The sequence below is a fragment of the Melanostigma gelatinosum genome, assembly GCF_949748355.1.
Source record: "Melanostigma gelatinosum genome assembly, chromosome: 2".
Lineage (NCBI taxonomy): Eukaryota > Metazoa > Chordata > Actinopteri > Perciformes > Zoarcidae > Melanostigma > Melanostigma gelatinosum.
In genome coordinates, this window is record NC_136635.1 from 22,487,230 (window position 1) to 22,498,047 (window position 10,818).

A 10,818-nucleotide genomic window follows, 5' to 3' on the forward strand; every position below is an offset into this window, starting at 1 on the left:
GGGGGTTTTATTTTTCCACTGCATTTCTCATGTAATAAATACATACGATATAAAATCACAGCTGTATAAACACTCACATAAAAAAAAACAACAACAACACAGTGGTGTGGAAAATCTCGCCAGCAGCCATATTTAAACGTTTCTCCCTTTGACTCCCGTTCCCACAAAGTAAAGCTCCCTTTTAGGTATTCATGCACTTTACTTTTCTGAAATCAAAACAGTGTGTGAAGACCTACAACAGCGACGGTTAAGCTTTTTCAGAGGCCTAGTTATGAAGGCTTTGCAACCCTGCCGGATCCCTCGCATACCCGGCCAGTGCCAAACCTAAGAAAATGCAAGTCCAGTGTAAATAAGGCAGAGGCCGCACCTCTCCAGCTTTCCCCTCATAGTGGTGGAGAGGGCTCCATCAGCGGGGAGAGCATGGTGAGCCTGTGGTCCACCCACAGCAAAGGCAGTGGGGAAGGGAGGGCGAGGGAGTCTGTGCATGTTTGCAGAGGTCTCCGTATAATATACTTAACATGACGGTCCAGAACCGACGAGATGCTTCTTCACGCCACAGCTTCCATTTGATTGCGTTTATTGCAGGTTTTCACAGTTTTCCCCGGCGCGCCCCGCAAATACTGTTTTTTCTCGTGCGGCAAACAATGCAACAGCCTCTGTTTGACTGGTTTTACCATGACAGTGTGGCCATTGTCACACAAGCTGTCCGGCATTTACATATCAATGGCGTGCCAGGGGGAGGGATTCAAGGGCTAAGCGGTGTAAAGAGCAGGGAACTGGCTTTCACATTCACCAGCGTGCAAATCCAAAACTCTAGAGCTACTTTCAGTATTTTAACAGCCAAACTTGTTGTTTTTTTTCCCTTCCTTCAAAAAGTATAAACACAAGTTCTCAACCTGCCAAATTATCAACTTTCCAGCAACGTCTGAAGCATTGGGCACATTTGGCTGGAAACTGTAATATCCCACCCGGACAGCGTTGGGTGGTGAAGGTGTGACGCAGGTTTAGTTTGGCCCGACAGAAACCTGGTCAGGTGAAGGCTCTGTGTCCCACATGAGCACCGACAGGCAGGCTGATGCTCCGCTTGGGCGTCCCGGCCCAGTTTCCCACGGTGGCCGTCCGGCTTACTGCAAACAGCAAGCTGAGAAAACACAAATGGTTGACGTGTGTTAGGATTCACTTCTTTTTTTTTTTTTTTCTTTTTTTTTCAAGATTACTGCACATCATCAATTCTGAATGTACCACCATGGTTTGAATAATAAAGACGACTCTGTGGGTCAGGAACCACATCCGCAAAATGACAACATAGATGGTACATAAGAAGTGAAGTTGGTCACCATGTTGTAGACCACTGTTTAAGCATTTGGCTTTTTGACAGTTGCCATCTTGTTTTTTTGGCAACCAGAAGTTACACGGGAGAGTGGTATGGCCGAACGCTTGTTAGGCTACCCAATTGTTACTATTCACTTCCATGAAATGAAAACACACTGTGAAAGGGTTAATGTAGTTAGACAAAAACGCAGACAACTCCTAGAATTTGAATTCTAGCATCATTGTGTACAATGTGAACGGTTGGTATGAATTGACATTTTCTCGGTACCCTACTTTCTCTCAACTTCGACTGAAACCCCTAATTTCCTACATTTCCCATCGTACCAGTTTAACACATTTCATTCATCTTCATGATGATGATTTTACGAGCCATGGAAATATGCATGCTGGGGGGGGGGGGCAGCTGTTGTTGGATCAGCGCCAGCTAGTGTGGCTGACTGGTGTGTGGTTTTATTAAAACAGCAGCAGCGGAATAAGACGCCACGTTCTTCGTGAAACTTGAACGGCCTCTAGAGTCATTGGGGGGGCCTTCCCCCATCGCCATTCTTTTGTATTATTTTTTAAAAATTCATAATTCCCCAGGAATTTCTTGCTGAGAACAGGATATTGTCAGGGCTTTAGGTATCCACTATCCATCCAGGAGCGAAGACCCAGAAAATACTGGGAATTAGGCTGTGTATATTAGTTCAAGTTTTGTACATTATTTCATTTAGTAAAATGTAACTTTTGTCAACGATACATTGCTTTCTATATAGTTTAGTAGTTGTTGCTTCTTTAGTGTGCAGACAGGGAAGCTCCCGTATATAAAATGTAACATTATTTAGATTTGATCTGAATGAACACTGATTCTTACAGTATTTAAAACTAATTTGCATGCGAGTATGTGATAGGAATGAAGTGTACATGGCTTTTACAAGAGGGCAGAGTACAGGAGGAGCCCAGGGCTGCCCTGACATGAAATCAAAGAGCCAGACAGTCCTGCGGGGCCGGCCAGCACAGCAAGAGAATGGCTCACATTTTACAAGTGGAAAAAAAGCTTTTCCTCACTTGATCTCCCCCCCCCTCCTCCACCACCACCTTTCCCGTACCAAACCTCCGTGTAGGTGTAGGCTACAGCCGGCTCCTGAAAGACACAGCTCTCGTGAGCAGAGGAGCGGCTCATGCAACGCTGCAGGGAAACTCACAGCTTCTGACGGAGTCCGCGAGATGTTCTCGGTCCAGAGACGCGTCCCTCTGAGTCTCCTGCATCTGATCAACAAACACATACTCGTGATCACCCAAAACTAACAACCAAACACGGACATTGCACACAGATATAGGGACCAAAAGGTTTTCCTTCATTCAACGTTTGCATCAATGTTAAGTAGAAGACATTGTAGTATCCAGAAAGGAGTCCTAATCTTACCCCTAATCTATTTTTAAATTCAAACTAATTGTGTCAAGGAATGCATGCTTACCTTGACATGCTTTTTGAGGTATTCAGCTCTGGTCATGAGGCTTTTAATCTGGTGTGAGACATAAAATTCCCGTAAATGTAATTACAATTTTCACTTCCAATGCAAGTAGTTACTCATGCCTTCATATGCATCAGTCATATGTTTTTGTTGCTTTTCTGTAAAGCATTATGGGTAGTGAGCATCCAGTAACGTCAACATTAATTTGTTATTATTCAGGTTTTTAATTGTAATGAATTGTAATTTTATATTTCCACTAGATTAATGTGACGTTATTCATACGTTGATGCATGCTTTTGTAGATTAGTCTGAATAATTACCTATGCCGGGAGAATCATGGAGCGCAAGTTACAGCTTTGAAAAGCTAAAGAGTGCTCTACAGTACGAACGCACACGGAGGCCAGTCGTGGCAGCATGTGCTCACACACACACACACACACACACACATACACATACACACACATGCTTTCCATTGAGTCCCCCACCCCCGCCACCCTAATGCTGTGTTAGATTATTGCGGCCGCATCTGAATTTACTTAAGACAAGCGCCCATAAAACTTCAAATGGGGAGATCTATGAGGCCTCATTCAAAGCCCCATCACCCTTCTGGGGTTGGTTGGTGAAATACTGGTGTCTGTTGTTGGCTCAACAACAAAGCACAAAACAAGGGATTAGGAGCTTTAACGGCAGACAGGCACAAGTCCTTTGCATGTGTTTCTTTGTCTTTACTGGACCATCAAACCTTTGGCTTTGTATGTAGTCTACAGAAAAAAAGGGTCTTATTGGTGAAACAAGACAAGAGACAGTAAATGGCAGGACTTTGTTGGTTTTCCATTAAAGTTGACTGCTGTTACTAACTTTTATTCAATTAATTGATCAGAACACAAAAGCCGTTTCTCTATAGTTACTTGGCCCCTAAACACAACACCGACACATCATCACCTTTTAAGTCAAAAAGGCAAACTTGTTAGGAAGCAGTTGCTCATTACACATCAGATACATCTGATGAACGGAACATTCAGGTGGTCGCTCTTCCTTTTAGCTCTTCTTGGTTTCCTCGAACTCCTGAGGTAAATATCGGACTGCTGAGCAGCACACGTGATACACTGTGTTCACCAGAGAGTCGCTCACATTCTCTAGATTGGCTGTGGGGCGGTTTCGCAAAAAAAGAAAAAAAGAAGCTGACTGCTGTGGCTGAAAACAACAATAATGAGGGCTGCAACCAAAACAGTAACGTTGTGGGTGGTAAAAACCAAACCAATGAGCTGAAAGACGTTGTAAAACTCTCTAGACTTGGGGCGATAATTGTCTTGGTTGTCACTACGTGCGTCTCTTTTCACAGACAAGTGGCCATGCGATCCATTGGGGATATAAAACAAATTCACTATAGCTGCTTTTAAGTGTTCAATTATAAAGTGGACAGTGATCTGTGCGTGTGTGTGTGCGTGTGTGTGTAACAGTAATCTAGACGATGGATTTGGCCTTTACCACAAACAAAACATGCACATGTGACAGCTGGAAAAGGCTCATGGGTCATGTGATGGCACTGAGTGATCGGCCCAAGAGGCTCGGGTGGAAGTGACGATTAGTTCTTCCGAATCATGAGCGCTCGACCGGTAGGCCACACTCACCTCGCTGTGGAGCAGCTCCCTCCTGCGGCCCTGGGGCTCGCCTGGCTCGCAAAAGAGAGGAAATAAAGGACAGGGAAAAAAAGACAGAGATGAATGAGGAGAGGAAGGGAGGAGAGAGTCCGCTACCTAATCACCTTGTTTGTTCATGAAGAGGTCAACTACTAGATAGGATTTCACTGGCGTAGAGACGGGGGGGGGGGGGCTCAGGGGTGGATTCTAATGTAGGCCGGTGTTTTCACAGTCGGTCCCCGTGGAAGGGGAAGAAGGACAGAGAGGGGAGGAGAACTCTCTGGTGGCAAGGCATGTTGGGAAGCTGCACGACAAAGAGCTCTTAGCCAAACAAAGAGAAAACTGGGTTTTTTTCCATGTAATTCCCGCTGCTCGGGACGGATTGGTCGGACCGGTATATTGCCGATCTGCTGACAAGACGAGGTTGCAGCACCCACAGTCTATCACCTCAAGTCAAAAATTGCTTTTATGAATCCAAGAATCCTCGATAGTTTACGTTCATTAGCGAGATCAAATCTCTTATTTGTTTCCAGCGTGTGATAAAGAGAAGGAAATGAAGTGCGCTGCCTGAACGGAATGGGAAGCAGATGGCCGGGCTCTCGTACCACACACGGGGGTGCTGGCACCGGGTCTCATTTCGGCTCAAAGCCACATCTGGATCACTCTATCCCACCTCTCCCATTAGGCCGATCTTCCAGATGAGCTCACGAGCCCGGGCCTAATGGACACCAGCCCACAGAGAGTCTCTTCTCTGGTGCCTCTGTCTGTCACGTATCAAGTGTCCCCGTCTCTCTCCGAGTCCATTGCTCCAATCCGTCAGTTTGTCTTTTACACTTTCTAAATCACGTCTCAGTTAATTTCCTGAGTCTTATTATACTCCTCGCTGCTGAGCTCTCTCTGTTTCCAGTTCAGTGTCTCTGTATCTTGACTCTCTCTCAAAGTTCTTTTTGTCCCTCTTTTTCAGCCCGTATCATTTTCCCTGTCCAGATACATCTTGGCTCGTGTCATTTTCTGGCTGTACCCTAAACTCTTAATTCATTTCTCTCACAGTCATGTCTCTCAAGTCCGCTTCTCGAATAATTAATGTATGCAAACACACACGGCCGCCTGAGGTCTGAGGGGATGTCTCTGAACGCAGACGTATCAGATTAGGACTTAAACCTTCGCTCCAGTGGAGCGTCTCTGTAGCCAACAGCAGTTAAGTACGATAATTGCGTCAAACCATCTTGCTTGGAAAGAAAAGGGGTTCATCTACCTGCCAGCGCCAACAGTAGTTCTCCTAAACACTGTTGGTACACATCCAGGGCCTCGAGATCATCCACCCCGCTCTCCTCCTATAACGGAAAATTGAAAATGAGGCAATGCACTCGGGCCACCCTGGTGCTGGCATGGATCCGCTATTTCAGTCGGTTAGCTTTGCAAGATGAGTTTATCATTCGTGTTCACAAACAAAAGAAGGCTGTAAACAGCAGAGACACATGAAGGAGATGGTTTTGGTTCACCAATGATTTGGAAAGCGATCTCTGAAAGGGGATTGGTTTGTACCCTGCAGGATTGTTTTTTCTCTCTCTTGTATTACTTCTGCTTCACCCTGCCTTTGTGTGTCTCTCTATAGCAGAGGCATCACCCCCCCCCCCCCCCCCCCCTTCTAACCTTAGCAATGGCAGCGGAGGCCACCTCCAGAGCAGCCAGCAGCCGTGGTTGGCCTCGAGACATTTCTGGAATGAGTGGAGGAAACAGGAAATACTACTTTGAGTCCTACTGTACGTCGATCAATGCATTCTGCTAGAGAATATGCAACACTTTGTAATCAGCATGCCCCTGCAGAATCCTCAGACTCCAGTATTGTGGACTAGAGATACTTCGATTTTTTTGTGAAAGATTCCATAATCTTGACTTTTGGGAAAACATCTGCGCTGAGCAGCAGTTTAATTCAATTACTAAATTAGCATAATTTCAAGATGTACAGACTCACCAGAAAAATCATAAAACATTATCATACAGCGGCCGCCGGCCTCTGCACTGAGATGCGCTCTTTACCTCGGAGGACATCCCTGGAGGTGCGGGCCTCCTCAAAGCTCAGCCTGTTGTCCGAGGCCACCAGGGCCTTCAGCTCCTCGGCTCTGGACACATACTGGCGGACCTGCGGGAAGTCCTCTCACAACTTAATCATGTCAACCACGCCACATGCTCTCCAGCCACACCGTAGGGTATTCAGAGAAGACAGTTCATTCCAAGTGAAAGCCCACCAGAGTGTGGGGAAGAAAAAACAAAAACAAAAAAGGACCAATTGAAAATAGAGCATCATCCAAATGTGAATGCGGGCGTGTTTTCAGGCCTACCTTCTGCCTGATGGCGTCTTTACGTTGTCGGTCCGTCTCGTCTGTGGGGGAGAGAAGAGATGTTTTACGTTTAGCGCATTATGCTCTGCCAGTTTATTGCGCTGGGACAAAAGGCGGTTGCATTGTTGAAGGGCTTCAGCCACGGACAGGATGTGAGAGCAGCTGTTGCTGTGCTTACAGTGAATGGAGGGGACAAAGTGCTCAAGGGCACTGCAGTAAAGAGACAGCGCGGCGGACCTCTCCCCCTGCTGGTCCTTCTGGACGGCCTGCAGGACCAGCTCTTTCTGAAAAGGAAGTAAAACAGGAAACTGGCATCAGCGAATGCAAAACCGGAAAACTTCCCCCCCCCCCCCCTTGCTCATGCACGCCTGCAGGGTCACGCGTGCTCGCGCTCTCCCTCACCGCTTTCACGAGGCTCTCGGCGCTCGGCATGTGCTCCATGTCCACGAAAGGGTGGGCGAAGAACTCGGCGAAGGTGATCCGGGCATCTGGGCTTCTCTCCAGCAGCCGCAGCAGAAGGTCTCTGCAGTCCTTGGATACCCTGGCCCCGGGAGGGAGCTGATGGACAAAACATGACCTTATTATGCTGCGCGCCATCCACAGGAGGGGGGGGGGGGGGGGGCAGAGAACTTTTATAGTCTCACGTCGCCACTTGTGAATCCCCTGGTAATGGGCCGTGTGCTAATGCCGTCCCTTTAGCTCGATGTTTGACACGAGAATTCAAGTGTCCTCTTAAGCCCTCCATCAATAAAAGTGCAGCTCTCCGATACCGTCACTATGGCGATTGACATTTGGTTTGCCAATGCAGCGGGGCAAATCAGGGCGGAGACACGACCATGACTCTTAATTGTCAGCAACCGGTTATTTTTCATGTCCACATGTCGAACTCGAACAATTTAGCATTTTTAAACCAGAGGTACCATTGAAAGACTACTTCATATCTCTTTAAGCTATCTTATTCCCACGTGTATGTATATTTGGATGATTTTATTTCCTTAAAAAAAAGGCTGGTTTACATCCCCATCAGTGTTACTGTAACTGAAGTACCAGCTAGAGGCCCTACGGTCCAGTCAACCTTATACAGGCAATGATGATCTACCCTCCATCATCACATGTCAAATTCAGATTATAAAGTATTTTATCTCCACACATATATTTAAGCAGGATTGCTGACTGTTTCAAGCAATTCACTGATGAGAAGCTCAATCACTGCTCAAAAACTTACCTCGATGGGTTGGTTGCTCCGGATCTTCTCCACCAATTCGGCGTATGACCGTGATGCAAATGGTGCTCGCCCAAACAGTGCCTCTATATGAACACAAGCAATGCTGAGTAGACTATTCCAAAAGGATAATCTGGAAGCTGATGCACCTACTGTAGTAGTAATAATAATAATAATAACAATGAAAAAAACAGAGTGCACGCAGCACTACAAATTAAGATTATCTGAAGCAGTGTGTCATTCATGTTGAGGTTTATTACACATTTAAAAGAGATGAAAGGGTGACCACAAAGTACTCACCATAGAGAATGACTCCGACTGACCAGAGGTCCACCCTGGAGTCGTACTGGCGTCGGCACACCATCTCGGGAGCCATGTAAAGAGGAGAGCCTCTCAGGACACTCTGCTCATCCCATGGTGACATGTACTGGGCGAAACCGAAATCTGGGAACAAATGTGACGGGTATCAGTGGGCGCAAGCCCCTCCTGAAGCTGACGTGTTTATCATGCAAAACGCACAAAAGTTTAAGTGGAGTTTAATAAGCTATATATACAAAAGGAAAGTTGACTTTCCTGCTCTGCAAGCAGAACAGTATAATCGTGTTAGATTCTTGCTGAAATCATCACCTGCTAGTTTTAGGACGGAGCCGCTGAGCAGAATGTTCTGAGGTTTCAAGTCCAGGTGTGAGATGTTTCGCTCATGAAGAAACTGGAGGGCACAGGCTGTTTGTGCAGAGAGACACACACACACAAGTCCTAAAGTTTGTATCGAATAAGAATACATTGAATGCTATTTATAGAGTGAGTTACTGTCGATTTCTTCAAACAATTTACATGGCTTTCAAAACGCAGTAGATTAAAATAACTGGTACGCAAAGGCTCTGTTGACATGGAACCAAATCTGTTGTGGCGATTTTGTTCAAAAAAAAAGTATGACTCACCAATCTGTTGCAGGAAGCGCCGGACCACCCTCTCAGGTATAATCCTGCGGCTGCGTATGAAGCAGGATAGATCTCCACCAGAGCACCACTCCAAGATCAGATAAATATTCTCAGCATCCCACTGATGAAAGAATACATGTATACTTTTTGACCACAGAAGTTGAAACCATCTCTACTGGGAGAGTGGTGGTTTCCTGCTGCACCTTCGAATGACGTCATGACCCTCCTAAATCAACATGTAGCTTGCATGGACAGATGCTCATCATTTTTTAAATATGCAGGGACTAGTTTTATTTGCTCTGAATGGACTTCGTTATTTTTATTCCCTTGTACAAGCTGCAGCACATCTAAAAGACACAAATGAGCTGACCTGAAAGTCTTTCAGCTGGACTATATGTGGGTGGCTCATCGTCTTGAGGATTTCAATCTCTGTGAGCAGGTTTTCAGTCGACGCCCTGTTCAGAGTCTTCTTCTCAACCACCTTCACCGCCACCACCTCTCGACTGTCCCCCTGCAACGTCACAGATGGGAATGAATCTTCAGCTTTCACAACAACAACCACACTGGCCTTATAATATCAGTGTTGACAGTCAATGCAATGAGATTTTTCTGTTTTTTTTGGGACCAGATTGCAAGATCAATATGCTATTTATACCAGACAAATGGCCCGATCGTCACCACATCTATGGTGAGGTCAAGGCCAGTCAGTGTAGTGATGCTTCAAAACAGTGGAGACAAAAAGTGAATTACATGACTACATTTTGACATATATGTGATGTTTCCCCTGACTCACCTTTCTGTAGGCCTTGTAGACTGTAGCATAGGTACCACTGCCCAGCCGCTCTGTGAGGATGAAGTCGGACAGTTTTGGAGGAGCAAAGCTGGAGGTGGAGGCCATGCTGACCACAGCGACATCAAATTCCCCAATCAGTCAGAATAGAGATAATAACCTTTGACCTATTGGGACAAGGAGGGGATGCTTTATAGGACATGGACCTGAACGTTTATCTGACACCATTCCAATTTTAATGTGAATTAATCATTTCACCAATGTGTTTGTCAATCATTTACAGAGATAACTGTAACGGTAGCATTTTTTTCCGATGTAAGGGGCACCATTTAGTCTGATGAACAAGTTCAAAGTTCACTGAATTGTTTTACTGGTTACTGTCGCCACACTTGTTCTGAATACGCGCTGAATTTCAGACAGACAGTCTTAAGCCGTATCCTGGAACACATGTGTCTTCCTAATGAGTAAGGAATCAGCAAAGAGCCAGGTTAGTGAACTGGATTTGTTGTGCACCCGTTTGGGAGCTAGCTAACGTAGCACTCTCTGTGCTGGCAGTGAACAGTTAGCAAGTATGCAGCTGAGGTTGCACAACTACTGCACAGTAGTAAAACCGATCGCCAGAAATAACGGTGAAGTAGGTTTGTAAAACAGACATGCAAATAGCTGACACTTACCTGTAGGCTAACAGCTCCACATCACAAGAATGGGAAGTCAGTGTTTACGTTGCTGTACTGCAGTGGTCAGCTGACATTAACGTGTATTAAGAAATACGTTACTGCCGCCTAGCGTCGGCACTTCATTACTGCAAAATACCTGCCACTATAAAGATGTATCTTAAATAAAATAAACCACAAAAATCAGACCGCAAATGTTACTCCCTTGGGTGTTTAACAATTTAGTAATAATTCATAATTTTAACCAAATGTTTTGTCAAGCAGCTAGTGTTATATTTCTCCTTTCGTCCACAAAAGTGGTAATTGTCATTTGCTTTGATTCGATTTTTAAACTCATATATATATATGTGTGTGTGTGTGTATATATATATATATATATATATATATATGTATCACAAGTTTTATGACAGGGGATACCCGTGT

At 45.4% G+C, this 10,818-nt stretch overlaps 1 protein-coding gene across 3 annotated transcripts; it reads right to left on the minus strand.

The window, feature by feature from the left end:
• Nucleotides 1–10,448, minus strand: ulk3 (unc-51 like kinase 3). 3 transcript variants are annotated; one of them, XM_079287089.1, is made up of 17 exons: nucleotides 10,396–10,448; nucleotides 9,725–9,888; nucleotides 9,302–9,442; nucleotides 8,932–9,052; nucleotides 8,618–8,713; nucleotides 8,291–8,434; nucleotides 7,994–8,076; nucleotides 7,171–7,326; nucleotides 6,947–7,052; nucleotides 6,769–6,809; nucleotides 6,467–6,569; nucleotides 6,080–6,144; nucleotides 5,682–5,760; nucleotides 4,418–4,458; nucleotides 2,790–2,837; nucleotides 2,517–2,580; nucleotides 1–1,141 (listed from the first exon to the last, which is right to left on the minus strand). In XM_079287089.1, the coding sequence occupies exons 2-17, from the start codon at nucleotides 9,827–9,829 to the stop codon at nucleotides 1,125–1,127; spliced, it is 1,410 nt and encodes a 469-aa protein (XP_079143215.1). In that variant the 5' UTR covers nucleotides 9,830–9,888; nucleotides 10,396–10,448; the 3' UTR covers nucleotides 1–1,124. The 3 variants fall into 3 exon arrangements, with proteins under 3 accessions (XP_079143215.1, XP_079143216.1, XP_079143217.1); XM_079287090.1 differs by lacking the exons at nucleotides 1–1,141; nucleotides 2,517–2,580; nucleotides 4,418–4,458; XM_079287091.1 differs by lacking the exons at nucleotides 1–1,141; nucleotides 2,517–2,580; nucleotides 2,790–2,837; nucleotides 4,418–4,458; nucleotides 5,682–5,760 and having other exon boundaries at nucleotides 6,103–6,144; nucleotides 6,402–6,569.
• Between the last annotated feature and the right edge of the window lie 370 nt (nucleotides 10,449–10,818).